Genomic DNA, 19,836 nt, shown 5'->3' with positions numbered 1-19,836 from the left:
AAACCTGGCGCCAACCGCCTGGGGATTTTTGGTGTTGATGCCTTTAGCTGTAGAACGCCAACAGCACCATGCCCCTGCATACCTGACACCGTTTTCAGTTTTTCTGTTCTGCTCCAAGTTTATGTCAAGTGTATTTGGATCATGTGACCATTCAAGATATTGATTTCAAAGATGAGCACATATTAACTACTGTGGCGAAAAAAAAACGTGAATGAGCACTGCATTGCATAAAATAAAAGCCCTATATTTCTAGGCGACAGCGCCAGGGCGACCATACAGTGGACAATAGTGCCATTTTGCAACACTGACATGTCTTTTTGTGTTGTGGTCATTTGTGGTTGCTGCAGTAATTAACCAAATTCCATTCTCCTATCATTTTTTCTCAAAGAATGAAAGAAACTTTAGCGACCTGACATTGACACATATGATATGTAAAGAGAAGTATAACTTCCAATGTTGTTTAATTTGGATGTATTAAAAGAGGACTTGATTTGTGGGTGAAAAAGTCAAAATATTATGAGCACGTTAAAAATATTGAATAGAGTATTGTCAAACCTACTGTTTTGCTCCTGTAATTCATTTTTGAATAATGTTGGCATGAAATATGGAAAAAGGTGTGCGTCGGGCTTAAAATGTGAGAAATTGTCCTCAATTATTCAATCTTCATGACTGTTTAAGCCAGCATTTTAAAATCCGTTTCGGCTCGTACAAAAACTGAATGGAAATTTGTTTTTATATTTCAGCATATGGCTATTAATCAGGTGCAAACTGTGGTTAGGAATACATGGCAGTTTATTTACTGTATGCTTTTATATTTAACAGAAGAAAATGTTCCTGAAAAGCATTTCTTTAAGCTCAAGGATCACTATATAAGACAACTTACCAGCATATTCTGGGTCCACGTGAGGAGGATAAAAGCGAAAATTAATGAAAAAGGGGATTGGCATTCCATACTTGAACCACTCCACCACATAGGGCTGTCCATTTAAAGGGTGCGACACATCACATCCCAGGATGACGTTCTCGCCTGAACGTGCCGTCACAAACTGGGGCTCCTCCTGCACTCCGTGGGCACCTGCAACAATAGCAAGGACAGGTCACTGCCTACTTACCTCTAAAGAAGGCTAAATGAAAAGTGGATTTTTAATTGGCACTGCAATTGAAACAATAGCACCCAACAAGCAATTTGGTTTACCGTACTTTCCGGACTATAAGGTGCACCTAAAAACCCAGGAGATCGAATACAGCAGCCCTTTACTCTCCCATTCAGTGCTTTTTGTGTACTTACTACGGACGCTCCCCTACTTAAGTTAAACTCAACTTTATTTATCTTTATAGAGCATATTATTTTATAAAATGTTTATTTTTGAGTACAAAACAATACAGGTTACTTATACAAGCCTTAAATATACTTATATAAACCTTAAACATAGAAAATATAGCATTGAAGCAACTTAAGAACAAATTCAATTTACGAACGATCGTCGGGAACCTCGTTCGTAAGTAGGGCAGCATCTGTATATGTTTGTCTTCAGACTCTATTCACGCATATATCTATGTTGCATCACGACACCCAACAGGAACTTGTGGACACCGGCTACCGGCATCGATTTAACATCACCGCAGAATTGGATGGACCACCAGATGTTCTGCGGATTGCTATAGGCTCCGGGAAGAGATGAAGGCGGCGTCAAGAGAGGAAGCAAAAGTGGGGCTGCAGGTGCGGCCTATTTTTATACAAGCCAGCCTGCCAAGTCTGTATCTCACCAACACCAGATCCAAAACCCATAAAACCCAGTCTCCACCTTGTGGGAAACCTCTACATTTGTGACTATTTGCAACTGTCCATTTCAACCATCACACAGACCTGGCTCAATTTGAGGATCCCCAATGCTAGCTCGCAGCTAGCTGGCTGCTCTCCACATCGCTTCTTGCACTAAAAGTCTTTCAATTTTTTTGTACAGCAACATTATATCATGACAATAAAGACCATTGATTAATTCAAATTAGTCAGAAATTTGAGAGTGCGCCTCATTGCCCAGTGTGCCCTCTACACAGTGCAAAATACGGTGGAAAAGATTGGGAGTAGATACAGTATATATAGCTTTTATGGTATACTACCCTGTATGTGCAATGATAAATCAATCGAAAAACATCGCTGACCACATTCGGAAAAAAATTGTGAGTAACTGTGAGCAACTGGTATCGGACGAGTGTTGCGTCAGGTTGAGTGTGAACACTTAAAAATGGGACCACCAATGATACAGAAAACATCTCATTATCACACTATTTTTACTCATCAGCTACCTGTACACCAAAGATCTTTTTTCCCTTGTCCCTTGTCGAGCTATGCATTTATTTACTAATTACAATTCATAATTTCAATTATAAACTAAATCAAGGGGAGTTAATTATTCATTGATCGTGACATTTCCAAGCAAAAAGTATTGGTATTGGACCGGTATTGATTGATACTACTCTGACTGTACTTGGATTAGATTGATACCAAAATTTAAAGTATCGCCCACTAGTAGTATTCCGTCTCTGATATGGGAAAGGCAAGTAGCAGCAGAAAAACACGTTTAGCTTTCAAAGCAAATAAAGTGGAAAACGTACAAAAGTTCATTAATATTAAAAAAATTAAATGCTTATTTTGCAAGGTATCTACAATAGAAATATCCAATTCAATGCAAACGAGGCTAAATAAATGCGAATGTGGCAGTAGACAACAAAAGTCATTTCACATTACACTATACCCCCAGTATTTAACACTGATTTTTGTTAACAACGCATTTTGGAGAAAACCGTTTTGGAACTTAAATAAGGAATTTACCCTGACAAATGTATTTAATGCTTAGTAGCTGATATTTTCTACACCTTTAATTTCTTCTTATACAGCAGTAAAGCATGAGTGACCACATAGCAGAACCAGATGATAAGTGAACGTGAGCTATTCCCAAGGGTTTACAATACACAATTTCGCGCTTTACTTGGTGTTGATTGGCTGCTGGTGACATCATCTGAGATAGCGCTCTGAGCGCAATTACTTCACTGTTAATGATGAAAGCGGGAATCAGACGACAGATGATGGAGAAGTAAACCACAGAAGAGTTTCCTTTGCCACCCCCCTACCATCCCTATTGGGATTAATTCATATACAATCAGAGACCCCAGGGGCGTGTTAGGATGCATCATATTTTCTGCACAGAATTATAAGGTCTACCCCTCCACCCCAAACAGAAAGGCTTTCGTCATATATTTTTGATACATACAACGCACGGGAATGACTAAGGCGCATTAAATTGAGCTACCAGGTATAACTCACGTAAGGCGTACTGTATAGTGATGCAATGATTAATCAGTCAATAAATGTTGCTGAATGAAACTGCAACGGCAATTAAACCTGGATCGCGGTAGTGAAGGCTCTGACACTTCTACACTAGACTACCAAAAGTGCAGATGAAATATAAAAGAGGCATTAGAACTTATCTCATTATGACACTATTTTTACTCAGGGTGCCAGAAACATTGATATGCATTGTACATTCTGGTAGGTTAGAGAGTTTGTCCACTTCTTCCCCTGTGTTTTAATAACATCTTTGTTTAATATTTATACTTACGTAAAAGAACTCGAGTATTATTTTTTGAAAGACTTTCTGTTTTTTGTTTCTGTCTTTTACAATCAGTGTTTCTGGCATACGTCATCTCTACCACTGGTGATCCAGTGACAAAGTGTCAGCGCCCTCATCGCCACGACCCGGGTTTGAATTCCATTGCATACAATAGATTGCGATTTGGGCCTGTGATGATTGCTCAACAAAACCTCATGTAGTAACACACACCTACAAATACTAAATGCATTTTCAATCTTAACCACTGCATTCTGCAATATATAAGGCGCATGGGGTTATGAGGCACACTTTCAACCTTGTGGCCAGTTTTGGGTTTCTAGGTATATATATGGGTCATCGTTTTGTTGAAAGGTGAAGCTTCAGCCTAGTCTGAAGTTTTGAGTACTCTGGTCCAGGTTTTCCAAATTTCTGTATTGGCCACATTCATCTGTTTTTTTCAATTGCAACCATCCGTCTTTTCCCTGCAGCTCAGAAACCAGCTGCCACTATGTTTTACTGTCCGGGTTGTATTGGCCCCATCAAACCAAATAATCTTGTCCTCATACTCTGGGATTCTGATAAATGTATTTACTTTATATCATGGTCAAATGCAAAGGAGATTTTATAGGATGACAGTTCCATTTTTGACTGTTATTGCACACTGTTGCTCGTTGTTTTACTATTACATCATTGTTGATTTCGGCAAATCATTTTAGTGTTCTTTGATTTTCATCACCGCTGATCTGAATTTGTAATCTTGAAGATTTAGTAAAAAGAAAGGACTAGGGAGAGGCTATTGGAACAGGGAATGGAATTATCTTACCTGAAGGCTTCTCTCCCTGCTCTCTTTGCAGTTCAAAATTAATTTGTGTCTACTCTCCTTTTTTTGAGTGTCTAATAAACGTTAAAATTAATAGAGTCCTTCGTGCGTTTTGGGTAAACTGTATACTGTCTTTCAAGTGTCTTGCGCTGAGGAAAGGCTTCCATTGGGCAACTCTGCCATAAAACACCCACTTGGTGGAATGCTGCAGTGATAGATGACTTTGTGAAACTTTTACCCATCTTCCTACTGTATCACTGGAGGCCAGCCTCAGTGATCTTTGGCTTCTTTACCTCTTGCACTAAGCCTCTTCTCCCCTGATTTCTCATTTTGGTTAGAAAAGCAAGGCAGAGTTACAATTTTCCAAAACTTCTTTCATTTGAGGCTGATGTAGGCCATTGTGCTCTTAGGAACTTTGAGTTCTGCAGAAACTATATATCTGTGCATTGACACAATTTTATCCCTGAGCTCCTTGAGCAGTTCTTGAAACCTGATTCTCATTGGCTCTGACACGAACTGTGAGCTGTAAAGCCCAATAAAGACAGTCATGTGTCTTTCGTAATCAAGTCCAATCAGTTTAATTGTACTCGGCTAAACTCCAATGAAAGATTCAAAAGTATGGACTGCACGTAAGTAAAGATTAACATCACTGAAAAGGATCTGAACATTTATGAGCATGTGATACTTGAGTTTTCTTGTTTATTTTGCAAACCTTACCACTGGGGCTGCAACGACAAATAGATCAAATCGATTAAAATCCACGATTAAAAGCGTGAGCAACAAATAAATTCATCAATTCGTTGTGTATGCGTCACTCAGCACGTTCTGGAGCCAGTGATGTCGGCGAGCATGGCAGAAGGAGGTGGAGTGCCAACTAAGGCGCTATTTTCATAGGCTATGGTAAATTGAACTCATAAGCCAGCACCTAAAAGGTATCATGGAGTCACCGACAAGAATCAGCTCAGTAGCAGGGTGAGCTACTACATTATTTGTTTTTATTAGTCTGTTGTTTGCATATTCAAGTGACGCAACATAATGTTAGTATATGGTAGCTCACGTATTCCAGTGTTCGATTTTTAGCTGATTAATGAGTGTGTGTGCCTGCAAGCAGTGTATAATTGGTCTTTTTTAAATACAAAACTTTAACATGTTTGTAATATTATGAATCAAGTTTTAGTTTTAGCGTTGGCTGATCAAAGACTCGGTGAGGGTGTTTGTATGTGAAAGGGATCATTTTGATACCAGCTCGGTAGCCTAGATGGTAGGGCGTCCGCTCCGAGACTGGGAGGTCGCTGGTTCGCGCCTCGGCCGAGTCATACCTAAGACTTACAACATTGGTACACATTGCCTCCCTGCTTGGCGCTCGGCATTAAGGGTTGGAATTGGGGGGTTTGGTCACCTGATGACTAAAATGGCTGCGCCCTGTTTGGCTGCGGCTGCATCGGCTCGCTACAGTTTAACTGTACGGGTCACGTGTATCGACATTTCGTTCTGTGTGCATGGTTACAAAGAATGACAATAAAAGTAAATTCTATTCTATTCTAAATAAATGACGTTTATTTAGCACAAAAAAATGTCTCAACCACTGAGTTAACAAGAAATGTTTTGCCCCAAACAAAAAAACAGCTGAACAATACATTATTGTTAACACAAACATATTCCCAAAAGGAGCCAAGGCTTTTAAGTGCCCCACCCCTGTAACCCTTATCATCTTGAGCAGTGTTTAATTGTGCTTTATTTTATTCTTTTTTTTTTCAACTTGTACACAATGGTGGTAATAAATTTAAGATTAAGGTTCAAGTTTTAATTTTCTAGCAAAGTCTAGTGATTATTGTGTCCCTGTAAATTGTGCCATAATACGTTATCATACTATTCTTTCACATCTAATTTGAAAACAGCAAATGACAAGCGTTTATAATGAGAAAGACACCATACAGGCCATAGCAAGCAGCTGGCAACACTGAAAGCATCCTCAACATGATTGTCAGTAACATACTCACATTTATGATCTGCAATCCAAAGTTTTCAAAGACAGAAGAGTGGTAGTGGTCATGTTTACTTTTTTCCTGTTATGGTGAAAATTATGTAACTGGGTTTTTAGATTTGCATTTTTCTTGTTCCTAAAGCTCATCTCCCTTAAACAACAAAAATGCCTCTCTTTTTTTTTCACTTTAGAACCAAAGTAATTGATTCTAGCTTACATTTGTATGTATTTTTGTTGTTATTTGTTAAACACTGTGACTTTTTTTGTTTCATATTGTAAACTATTGTGTTTAGTGCACTATTCTCTTGTCTAAACCTTCAATATTTGAATAAAGAATAGGATATTAATGTGTTTTTTTTTTATTCTGACTCGTTGATTAATCGAAAAAATAATCGACAGATTCATCGATTATTAACAATCGTTAGTCGCAGCCTTACTTTCTACCTTTTGGCTTACTCCTGTCAAGAAGGGGTGCAGAGAATACATTAATTGGGAGTAAAACTAACTTTATTTTGGCAAAAAGTAAAAAAAAATTAAAAAGTAAAGGGTTCCAAATATTTTCCTTACCCGTTGTAAATACAGTATGTCCTATATTCATTATTCTCCGGTCTCCACTAAGAACCTTTGTGAATTGAGTTGGATTACAAGAGGAAAAGCAACAAAAAGTCACAGTATGATATTTCTGGGTTTTTTTCCTGTCATTTTTCAAAATAAATATTGAAGTAAGCTAACAAAATAAAAACAATTTGTCGAGAACATTTGGATCTTTTACAAACTAGTATGAGTGTCACAAGCAGTAAGGTGTGTGAAGAGACACGAGGACACAATTATGTATGACTGAGGGACTTGCGGTTTGGAGAAATTGAGTATAGTAGGTAACTAAAAAGCTGACCTGCATATGAATATGACCCAAACCCATGCAAAATCCCTTAACCAATCAATAACTTGAGCCCCTAACGTACATTTCACACAAAAAAATATAAGAGCCATGCCATCATGCAACAAATTGGTTTTGGCACGTCATTCTTTCATTGTCATTCACTACCCAGAGGCTAAATTTGTGTAAATTTATTTACTTAGCATTTTCCACTTGGTTTTGAAATGTGCCATAGAATTAAATTCAGATTTTGTATTGAAGTGTATGATTCTAAATAGAGGGAATCTATTGTTCCGTTAAGCGTATCATGGGCACACATTTTCAAATAGCTCAGCTTCATTTTACAGTAAAATGGGAAAACAACAGACGAAATTCTTGGAGTAAATCGATAGACCTCGATGGGAATAAGGATTTTACTTGTGAAAATGTTAAGTAACGATCAATAAAATAAGAAAGTGGGCGTTTTTTTACTTCGGGTCCTTACATTTTGATGGGGTTCTGTTCCTATCAGGCGACTCGAAAGTATTCTCCATCTCATCTGCATGCCTTAGTGATAAGTTTAAACTGTAGTAGGCTCTCAAAATACAGAGAGAAGACATCAATGGATTTTGAACTTGCAAGGATGACATGGGGAGAAGCCATCAGATAAAAAAGTTTAACCTGTTTAAAGGCCATTCGTAGCAATGATCTAATAGTCAAAATAACAAAACAATATTGTCCAACAATAGTCAAAATAATGAAATGGCCTCCGATTAAATTACCTTTGCAAGAGTCCAATAAGAAAAACAGAATTGAGGTAAATGTATTTTGAAGGCACACCATGTGATATTCAACCACTAAATGTCGCTTCATCGTGTAGTACAAAAGAAAACGAGTGTTACAAAGCACAAGGACGAAAACAAACCTAGGAGCCTCAAAGTGAGCAAACCGCACCATAATTATGCTTAAACGATAGCCAAGCCTTTCACAAGGTTTTTGGGGGTACCCTTGGCAGCAAGGTGACGGACAATCATATCAGCTCCCTCAAGGTGAGCCTAATGTTGCGAAATATAAATACATGTTTCTTGACCTGTGAGATTTTTTTTAAAAATGCTTGTTTATATGATAGCTCATGCATTTCTTTTATTACTTATTTTTACTACTTTTTTTAACTACTAAGAGGTGCTGAATATTACACACTGTCCCTAAAGGTTTTTTGTCCCCTTGGAAAGAACACTCACACGAATAGCATTCTCTCTGGCAGGAAGAAATGGGAAGACTGGGGACAACCCACCACGTCACTATATTTCACACCCAATATTCTGCCGGTCTACAACCGCTCGCTCACCTTTCACTTATATAAAAGCTTAAATATAAAAACGCTCTGTCGGAAACCCACTGCAATGGTGTACTGTATCTATTAGCCAACATCAATAGGTCAAGGCTTAAAAGTGTGAGAAGGGCGTGGAAGAAATATTGTATTTAATTGTTTATATGACTAAACATCGGTATGAAATTTTGTTAGACCCTTTCTCGGCTCAAACGAAGAATTGAAAGTGACAAACATTGTTGAATACATGCGGCCATGATTCGAATCATTTATTGACAACTATGAACACAATACCAATACAAAATGTTTTGATTTAATGTTCTTTAAAGCCCAATTAATCATCAGATACACCAAAAGGTGTTTTCCTCGTCGTGTTTTTTTGCGTTCATATTAGGGCTGTATTGCTATTTCGATGCGATTTCCGTACGTACTTAACCCTTTGGTGCATGGCCTACCAGTACATTCAATCATCCATGAGTGGAGTCTGTAATTAGTGGGGGGGGGGGGGGTTAAAATTACAAAAGTCATAATGTCATAAACAGGTTTTATGAGGAATACCTGGGAATATGACAACTCTGTTTTATGTTTAAAGATTTTGAAGAATAACAACCCATGGGGTCATTTTTTTAACCCAATTATGCAGTCAAGGGTTAATACTAGTGACATGCTTTAACCCAGTGTTTTTCAATCAATGTGCCAGGGCACACTAGTGTGCCGTGAGACCTTGTCTAGTGTGCCGCTGAAATTTTCCTGATTTTTATCTTTCCAAAAAATCAGGCCATTATTCATAATGGCGGCGCCCTCTGTTGGCTGCGGCTGCATCGGCTCGCTACAACGGGTCAGGTGTATCGACATTTCGTTCTGTGTACATTGTTACAAAGAATGACAATACAAAGGAAATTATTATTATTATTATTATTATTATTTTTGCCCTCTTTAGACGAGGAACTGTAATAGTCATCCATTTCAGTAGGTGGCAGTAGTTTTTTATATGCTTTTTATATACTAAATATCTGCTCATGAGGTATCACAGTACATTTAATAACTTAATTTGTTTAACAAAGCGGTTTAAGATTGCTCTGTAAAAAATAAAAACATAAATAAAGCACATCATTCTCATCTCATCTCAAGTGGGCCACTTTTGGTAAGCAGAACTGGCGCTGCGGGATCAGTGGAGAGCATCCTAACATACTGCATCACGGTGTGGTATGCTGGGTGCACAGCAGCAGACAGGAAAAAGCTCCAGAGGATCATCAAAACAGCCCAGAGAATCGTCGGCTGCTCTCTGCCCAGTCTGGAGGACATTGCCTGCTCTCGCTACCTCAGCAGAGCAGAAAACATCATCATGGACTTTTCTCACCCCGGCCACCACCTCTTCGACCTGCTGCCTTCCGGCAAGCGCTACAGGTCACACAAAGCAAAAACAAACAGACTCAGAGACAGTTTCTTCCCCACAGCCATTACCACCCTAAACAGACACCGCACAAAAAAACTGAAAACTGTTGCAAAAAACTACCTCACACGAATGTAAAATGGTACTCACGTACATGCTGTCTGCACTATGTTTGTTCACTGCTCAAAACAGACACAGCACAAAAAACCTGAAAACTTGTGCCAACACTACCTCATACGAATATAATGGTACTAATGTCTATGTTCTTGCACATGTCGACTGCACTACGTTTACTGCTCACCTTGCACAATGTCTGACCATTTCCTTTTTTCTGCACTATGTTGTCTATGTTTGCACCAATGCATATGCTGACTATTTTTTGCACTATGATGACTTTGCACCAAATGCAATATTGCACAACCCTTACGATACCAACGGTATCACGACAACACTGTATGTAACATCCCACATGCCGACATTTCTTGTGTAAATACCATGTCAATTATAACTATAGCCTTATCCCCCTTGTTTTATAACCTTATCTTCTCTGTTCCTTTATCTTCTTGGCTCATACCTCACTGTGAATGTAAAACTGGAGTGTCATGCCCAATTTCGTTGTCACAATATGTTAACCCATTTTGTAACAATGACAATAAAGGTATATTCTATTCTATTCTATTCTATTCTATTAGCTGCGCCGCTTATCCTTAGTAGGGTCGCGAGGGTGCTGGAGCCCATCCCAGCAATCATCGGGCAGTGGGCAGGGGACACCCTGAACTGGTTGCCAGCCAATCGCAGGCAGATCATTCTCTTTTATTTTTAAGTATTATTTTCTTCTTTTTATATACTAATTATCTGCTTATTAGATAGTACAGTGAAATATTTTACATAACATCATTTTCAAATATTTTTGACGAACGGTGTGCCTCGGAACTTTTTTATAAATAAAAGTGTACCTTGGTTCAAAAAGGGTTGAAAAACACTGCTTTAACCCGCCTACGAGCCGTCAGACAGTTGAGAAGCAAAGAGGCGTCTGTATGATGTCACCAGTCACACCACGACATACCCTTAGAAAATGTATAAGATACTCCTGTTTAGTTTTTTAGATGGTTATCAACTTCGACCTGGGACCAAGTAAGGCGTCATGATATTGTTTCAGCTGTTTTCCAGCTAAGATGCCTATGCTACAATCATTTTGCTTGTAATTGCAAAAAAAAAAAAAAAATTAGGTCAGAATAAAACCCTACTATTTCTGTGTGTTCTTACTTAGATTGTTAAATGTTAGTAGCACTTTCAGTGATTTCGGTTGGGGACAAAATTTGAGAGTGTTTCTGTTCAAAACACACCAAAACCGTCTAGATTCTCCAAACGGTTCAAGAAACGGCATTTAATTGACTTTTGGTACGTCTTGGATTGAGATTTTACAGGATTATTAAAATGTTGAATTTAAGTAATCAGCGCCCTATTCTGAAGAGGTTTTTTAAAAGTCGCACTACGCTACATCGCAATGTTGATTAGATTTCGATTAATTGTGCAGCCCTAGTTCATATATTTCAAAACAACTTACTGTTTTCCCCATTCTCTAACTTTCATTTCTGGTACCAAGAATAAAAACAGTGTGATAATAAAGTAAAATCTACTAAACGTTACACACGAATAAAAACGGTAGATTCAGAAGATTCGAATTCAAACGCACTACATCAAAGACCCAATCACTCTGGAAAATCTCACAAAAAACATGCGCTTGTTTAGAACCAAAAGTGGCAAACTTACCAAAACGGGAATCGAAGTGCAAACGTTGGAGCAGTTTATTCAGACACAAAGACTTAGTCTCACAACAAAATATAGCAGCCGGAGGCAAAATTAACAGTTACGAGTCAAGTTTGTTTTGTTGTTGTTTAGAGGAGCTGTCTCCTGGCTTAATGTCATGATCACAGCCTCAGTCAGCTCAATCATGATGCGCATGTAAGTACATGCATTTCTTAGATGTGCTCAAATAAACTCCTCTTTTTCCATCTTTTGGGGGGTTTGGGTTGATCTTTGGACTCTACTTGAAGCAGGCCTTTTCTTACTTTTGCCATTTTCACACTACACTTACACTTAAAAAAAAAAAAAAAAAAAAAAAAACACTCCAGGATGAGCACTATGTTCTTTCCCAGCACACCACAGATCCCCCTACCATCCCGCTTTTTCTAACTTGCACCATTTTCATGTTACACTGACAAATAGAAAAGAAAATCAGCGTGGACGAGCATGACATCACTCTCCAGTACCCTCCCCAGACCCCATTCCTCCTACCTAAAGGGTTCCACCCCGAACAGCTCTAAGAAAAGTAAGATAAAAGCAGTAGAAAAATAAGCATAAGGGCTCTTTGAACTCAATTGGGGATCGTTAACATATACTTGATAGAAAAAAAATATTTAACCTTTACCTTAAGGACATTTCAAAATTTGAAAAAAAGGTAGATCCTTTAATAAGATCGTTATGCTTTTTTTAAGGGGGGAAGCGGTAGTTAGCATAACACGGTAGTGTTGGTTAGTATGATAGGTGCTGCGTTGAGTCTGTAAGGTTTATTATCACTAATTAATGGGAAGTGAAATTATTGATAAGGGGCTGAGGTTGACAGGTATGTTATATGCGTTATAATTAAAGCAAGGCATTGGTTGAACTTTAAGTAGAAGTGGCTAAAAAGCAATTGTGCCTTGACTCACCTTGAGCGGCCGTTCCTCGGGTGCTGCTGAATACACTTGCTATCAAAGTGGCCACATACCAAATCATAGTACTATTCCCGAGCGAAAAGAAACCTCTTCATCTCAAAGGTGCCCGTTTTGGCTAAGTTCTCATCGTCGACTGTTGGTTGAAAAAAGCCGGTATCCTCTTCATTTGTAAGCGCTCCATTTCTCCATCCGTGAGAGTGTTCCCCTCTCCTTCCTTCCTCGCCTCACCGCCACTCTCCTCTCTTATCACCTGCGCCAATGGGACGCAAGCAAACCGCTCTTGGAGACCGAGTGACAACCGTGATGTCATCAGATACCCGCCCTTACGCTTTCTTCATTGGTGGTGTCCGTAATATTTCGATCATTCATTGGTCCAATACCATGTCAGTTAGTGTGTTGGTTGGAGACTTTCACTTGCCTTATCCTGACTCGGATTTTCCGTGTAGCAACCCGAAAGAATGACGTCACCGCTGACAAAACTCAACTGTAATCTTGAGGCATTTTGGAGGTTCTTGATTTTTTTACGCGTACAAAACAGCGCTGTTTTATTTACAGTCAAATCAATAAGCAAAGTCATCCTCATAGGACGGTGCATTCATGTATGAAATCAATATAATGAACCCTTCTTCTGCGAGACTTCTTAAAGGTTTGTGCATAAACGAGCAGTTCTGGTGAAGACGTTTCAATTTCCATGAGCTCTTAAACGCCACATCGGAGGAAACCCTTCAAGGTGGGTTGGCTGCAGCATCATCCTGCGCAAAACTAGCAGGGGAAACCTTCTCCCTTTAAATCATTACTCACTCTGGAATTGTCACTCAAACGTGTCCACGCTTATTGAATCAAATATCAACTCGCCGTTGATGAAATATGTCGCAAAACCCCTTTAAATCCTGCCTTGCGAAAAAAACCTTGGAATTTCACAAATTATCCTTGTGACGTCACTATTTGTAATTTCTTAATGTTGAAGTCAAATGTTTCTTTTGCAACACATCGCCAGGATCTATTTTATTTATTTTTGTTCTGTTGCCTTTTCATCTACATTTTGGAAATATATTAAATGATTTATGGATAACGCCAATTATTGTCTACTAATTAAACTAAAATAGTATATTTGATTTAAACAACACATAATTATCCTCCGTGGGTAAATGATTACATTAAAATTCTCATCTCATCTCATCAGCTGTACCGCTTATCCTTATTCGGATCGCGGGGGGGCTGGAGCCCATCCCAGCCATCTCCGGGCAGTGGGCAGGGGACACCCTGAACTGGTTGCCAGCCAATCGCAGGGACAGACAACTCACTCGCTCAGTCACACCTAGGGACAATTTGGACCGGCCAATTCACCTGAAATGCATGTCTTTGAGATGTGGGAGGAAACCGGAGTGCCCGGAGGAAACCCACGCAAGCACGGGGAGAATTTTGCATTAATTTAACATGTCAGCTTCACCTAGAGTGAATTGACATAATTGTCCACCATCTTGCTGCTACAGGTACTCAGCGACGTCATGGAGGCTGGGCAAAAATGAATAAAAAATTGGCATAGTTTAGTTTCTTTGAGTCTCTGTAGTTTGCATTCTTCCTTGTTCCTTATAGCACCTTAGTTGTTGTTGCACCACACAATACAGTGAAATCTAGTGGTCAAATATTAAACAGTGTACCTTTAATGTATGTTAATTTTGTGTCCCTCGTTAAAGATAAGTGCAGGTATATCGTAACAGCAATATGACCCCTTTCATAGTCAAGCCACATGTATTTGTGTAGCCCTTAAAACCAATCACACCATCCCCTGATCTTAAACCAACATGCAGGCAAAGAAAAACTCAAAAACCTCAGCATGAGGGAAAAAATAAACCTTGACACGGGCCTCTCTGCTGGTAATCCCCCTTCCAGGATGACCAGGGTGCAATAGAGTTAGCACTGGGTAACAATCAACAAAACAGTGAAAGTCTCATCTCATCTCATTAGCTGTACCGCTTATCCTTATTAGGGTCGCGGGGGGGCTGGAGCCCATCCCAGCCATCTCCGGGCAGTGGGCAGGGGACACCCTGAACTGGTTGCCAGCCAATCGCAGGGCACACGGGGACAGACAACTCACTCGCTCAGTCACACCTAGGGACAATTTGGACCGGCCAATTCACCTGAAATGCCTGTCTTTGGAATGTGGGAGGAATCCCGCGCAAGCACGGGGAGAACATACAAACTCCGCACAGGAAGGCCGGAAGCTGGATTTGAACCCACGCAGGAGGTTCCCACGACCACACACGCGCTAACCACTGTGCCGCCGTGCTGCCCTCCAAAGAAATTGGTGATGCAGAAATCATCCATCCATTCCTTACATAACTGAAAATGGTGAAAATTAATATATTTGATAGTAAACTATTTTTTTAATGATTTTATCCCTAGGATTGATCTTGCATGCAGTAAGATGAACTTCCAAAGCTATGTCGGCTATCTACTCACATATGTCTCAATACAGACAGTCGTTATTACCATTATTACCTGCTCTGGCATTGAAAATATTGAAATATGTCACTGCTCATTATAAGCCATGATTATATACCTGTACTTTCTTTATGTGTAACTTCTTCATTTATTTAGTTGCAATTATCTAACTTCAGTTGTGTTTTATTTGACAATGTAACGTTACTTCTTTTAATGTGATGCTCAAAGTAAGACAGGAAACCGTCATGATTATCGTTGTGAATCACCTGTGCCCGCTCATTTGGCGCCAACCGCTGCGGGCTCTGATTGGCTCCCTGTCCCTGTTCAAACCAAGTCCTGTCCATCCCCTGTTGTCAGTCTGCCTGCAAACCTCAGTTTATACAAGGCAAACCTTTTTTCGACCCTGACTCCCGCCTGTCCCGTTTTTGCTCCGGTTCGTCTCCGGCTACGACCCATTTTAGATCCCGACTACGTCTACTCTCCAGTCCTGGTTTACAACTCGTTTCCAACCCCGACCACGCTTTGCTCTCCAAGTGCCACTACCGACAAGTTTTTCCGTCCCTGACACCGCCATTGCTCCCTACGGAAGATCCACTTCCATGTCCGGATCACAATCCGAGTGCGAGAGCAACTTGCTTCCTGTGTCCAGCGAACACGGGATCAGGGGCGCAGTCCTTCTTCTTTCTTTCAATAAAACTTGTGGTAAATGTTACGCAATTGGGTCCTGTTTCCGTTCTGGTCCTGACGGGAAACACCATTTTCAGTCCATGAGGAGGGCATTCCCGAGCAGATCAAACCAAGTAAACTTCGGCTTTTTTCTGTTTTATCAAAATACAATTGATTTCCTCATCAAGAGTTGAGAGGTTTGAGTAAAATTTCCCCATAGATGACGAGGCGGACATCAATAGAATAGTGCTCTATTCCAGTGATTTTCACCCACTGTGCCGCGACACACTAGTGTGCCGTGAGAGATCGTCAGGTGTGTCGTGAGAAATTATCCAGTGTCACTTTTTTAATTTTTTATTTTTTTTTAATCTATGAATCATTTTCTGCAAATATAATGTAATTGTCAAGTGTCTGTGCTGTAAAAACTGGGGGTATTATAAATTATATTGTAATCAAACATACTGTTCAGTGTCATTTTAGAACATTTTTGGTTAGTCGTGTGCCGCAAAATTTATTCCGATGTAAAAAACATGCCCTGGCTCAAAAAAGGTTGAAAAACACTGCTCTATTCAACTATATATTTGACTTGTAATAGATTTTCAATCATCTTATGGACTACTCTTTTTGCGAAAGACTGATGCCTTGGTACAATTGAGTTGCTACAGCCATTGTCTGCTAGCTCATGTATGCTCAAAATATATTCTTTAATAAAACCTGTTGTCACGTTTTGTCGAACAGACCCAAATGCAGCACACCAGGAGACGAAAAACGGGGAGGTTGATCAAACCTCAATAAGAGGCGTTTATTCAAAAACGTAAAACTAAAATCACTAGTGAGAAGGGAGAGTGGAACCGGGACTTTCGATGAGGACAAACTTGGGTTAAGGAAAAGGACTGGTGAAGAAAGACTTAGGAAAAGATGCTTGACATCTTGGAGAGGGAAAAGACTAAGAAGGGTTCAAGATGACTCAGCAACATTGAGTGGGAGACCGGAGTATTTATAGTAAAAGTTGGCCAATTAGGAGCGCCTGAACAGGGGAATGGAGAGAGAGAATGGAAATGGGGTAATGCTGACATCCCTTGGTGTACGGGAAAGACAGCAGGCGCTAAACCATGACACCTGGAACTGTTTATCTGTTTTCAGCCTCAATTTTAAAATCCTGCCTTCTTTGTATCTGGAACCATCAAACATGCTGAGGAAAAAGTCAGCCCGTCCCAGCTATCCTCGGGCAGTGGTCAGGGGACACCGTGAACTGGTTGCCAGCCAGTCGCATGGCACACAGGGACAGAGACAAACAACTCACTCGCTCATTCACACCGAGAGACAATTTGGACCTGCCAATTAACCTGACATGCATGTTTTTGGAATGTGGGAGGAAACCGGATTGCCCGGGGGAAACCCACGATGGCACAAGGAGAACATACAAACTCCACACAGGAAGGTCCGATATCATGACCTCAGAACTGTGCAGCACACGCGCTAACCACTGCACCGCCGTGCCATAATTTTCATTTATTTCAAGAGAGTGGCAATATGAAAAGCCTGCAGTTAAAAAAATACAACAGTGAACTTAATCCCTCTCTCCAAACATTGCATCGACACATTAAAGCGAATTTGTGTGGTAATTAAAATATTCTAACAAAAAATTTATTGACCAATTGAATTAAAGAGCCAAGTTTATTCTTTTCAAAACTCGTCTCGCTTTTTGGAGCACCACATACGTTTATAGATCAAGAAAATGGATGAAAAACCTTATTTAGTTATTCTGAAGGGTGGCTACATACACTTTAGGTGAATTCTTTTTACCACTTTGATAGTTCAATATACTATATTGCCCTATCCCAAAGCTCCCACTGACATCATTGACTCACAGCCAGTTACGAATTGAACTCGTCATGAGTGTGTGGGCTCCGGTGATAAACGATGGTGACTAATCTTACTAACCTTTCTGCTGCCTACTTCACAGCAGGTGAGTCCTGTAGCCGCCTACCATCACATTACGCACGCAAGTCATCCATCATTATTCTCATCAATCCTGCAGCAAGGGGCAGCACGGCGGCGCAGTGGTTAGCGCTTGTGCGGCACAGTTCATGTCATGGGAACCTCCTGCGTGGGTTCAAATCCAGCTCCAGACTTCCTGTGCGGAGTTTCTATGTTCTCCACGTGCTTGCGTGGGTTTCCTCCGGGCACTCCGGTTTCCTCCCACATTCCAAAAACATAGATTTCAGGTGAATTGGTCCCTAGGTGTGAATGAGTGAGTGAGTTGTCTGTCCCCGTGTGCTTGTGATTGGCTGGCAACCAGTTTAGGGTGTCCCCTGCCCACTGCCCGGAGATGGCTGGGCAGTGGGCAGGGAAGAGATGAGATCCTGCAGCAAGGTTTGGTTACTCTCTCTCTCTCTCTCACTCTCTCTCACTCTCTCTTTATCTCTTTTTTTTCTTAATGTATTTTCCGCTCTCTCTCACACTCTCTCTCGCTCTTTTATTCATGTGTCTGTGTTCTTTCTTTTTTATCTGTTTTGCTCTCTCTCTTTTATTTCCTTTATTTGTTTCTCGCTCTCTTTCTGTCTTTATTTCTTTCTTTTTCTTTATCTGTCTCTCTTTTCTGAAAACTGTTTCTCCCTTTCCTTCTTTCTTTTCTTTTCTTTCTTTTTTTCTTTTTTTCTGTTTCTCTCTCTCTCTTCTTTATCTGTCTCTCTCTCTTTCTCTCTCTGTCTGCCTTTATTTTGTTCTTTCTTTCTTTTTTTTCTTCATCTGTTTTGGTTTCTTTTTCTTTTTTCTTTTTTCTTTTTTCTTTTTTCTTTTTTCTTTTTTCTTTCTTTCTTTTTTCTTTCTTTCTCTCCCATTTTCTCCCTCTTTCTCTCTCTCTCTCTCTCTCTCTCTCTCTCCCCCCTCTCTCTCTTTCTCTCTCACTCGCCCTCCCTTATCTGGTCACTCCCCTCCTGGCTCAAATTTCCACCCCAGGCTTGTTCTGATTAACCTCCAATCAGACCTCTCCCTTTTCACTATTTAAACACTCTCTTCTAGTTTTTTTCTTTCCTTTACACGTCCCAATTCCTCTTGTCACAGATTTTTCAGATACAGTGTATAAGAAGGGCTTGGCTTGCCTTCTGAATCACTAGTAACGCCATGATGAATTTTTGGACTGCCACTTCTGCTGCCTGCTGAAACATCATGAGGGTTAGTGCGTCCATGGCACATTTCTGAGGTTATGGGTTCAAATCCAGTTATCAGCCTTCCTGTACAGAGTTTGGATGTTCTCCCCGTGGGTTTCCACTCCGGAATCCCCAAAGTGATAAATTGCAATGTAATGAATCATGCTAGAGAATTTTTACATTGCGTGTCTGAATGAAGATGCCTATTGTGTCAGGTTCTGCACGGTTGCCATGGCCCCCAGCTGGCACCGCCCCTTGACACGGGCTGACTCGCATTTACTAATTACTTCTGCGGGTACTTAAACGTGCCCTTTTGTACTGTGCCTTGCCAGATCGTTGTGGAAAACATGTTTATGCATGGTTATACTTGATGTGCTTGTTGGACTTTGTTGCACTTCGGTGTAACATTCTGAGATTCCCTGCAAGTTCTGTTTGATTCTGGAAATGCCTAGTTTGTAGTTTTGCCTGTGTTTGACCCGTTTTGTTTTTTGGTCTGGTCCGTTTGTTTTGGACAACTTTTCTTTCTCAATTAAAGTGTGAAGACGTCTAAGCAAATTAGTTCCTACTTCCTACTTCCTGCTTCCCGTTCCGTTTCTTGACATATTGATCAATTGCTGCACAATCCCTCGCCCCTTTCCAACATGTTACCCATGGTTAATTAGAACGCACGATTTCGTCTTGATGCAATTTTTTCTTTGTTCTAGTGATTTTCTAGCCCTGTATTAATAAATCTTAGTTTGTTATTCACATCATATGCATCTGATAGTGTCTACATCCCCTTCAAATCAATAGATATTATCAAAATAAATGAACTTCAAAACTAATTATCTAAAAGTAAAAATAAAAGATATTTTTGTGAGAA

General features: G+C 40.0%; 1 protein-coding gene across 1 annotated transcript in view; it reads right to left on the bottom strand.

Moving 5' to 3' along the window:
• LOC148349446 (protein turtle homolog B-like) overlaps positions 1 to 12,779 on the bottom strand; it is a 71,481-nt gene extending 58,702 nt beyond the window's left edge. The window contains exons 1-2 of the mRNA XM_088320413.1: positions 12,706 to 12,779; positions 884 to 1,075 (exon numbers count right to left, since the gene is read on the bottom strand). Coding sequence (XP_088176539.1) covers positions 884 to 1,075; positions 12,706 to 12,772 — 259 coding nt within the window. The 5' untranslated portion in view covers positions 12,773 to 12,779. The remainder of the gene's footprint in view (positions 1 to 883; positions 1,076 to 12,705) is intronic.
• Between the last annotated feature and the right edge of the window lie 7,057 nt (positions 12,780 to 19,836).

This window comes from Urocampus carinirostris, chromosome 17 (genome assembly GCF_059441175.1).
Source record: "Urocampus carinirostris isolate Australia breed hairy pipefish chromosome 17, RoL_Ucar_1.0, whole genome shotgun sequence".
NCBI classification, from domain to species: Eukaryota; Metazoa; Chordata; class Actinopteri; order Syngnathiformes; family Syngnathidae; genus Urocampus; species Urocampus carinirostris.
The sequence above is the reverse complement of the archived record's forward strand: the minus strand, read 5'-3'. Positions and strand labels throughout refer to the sequence as shown.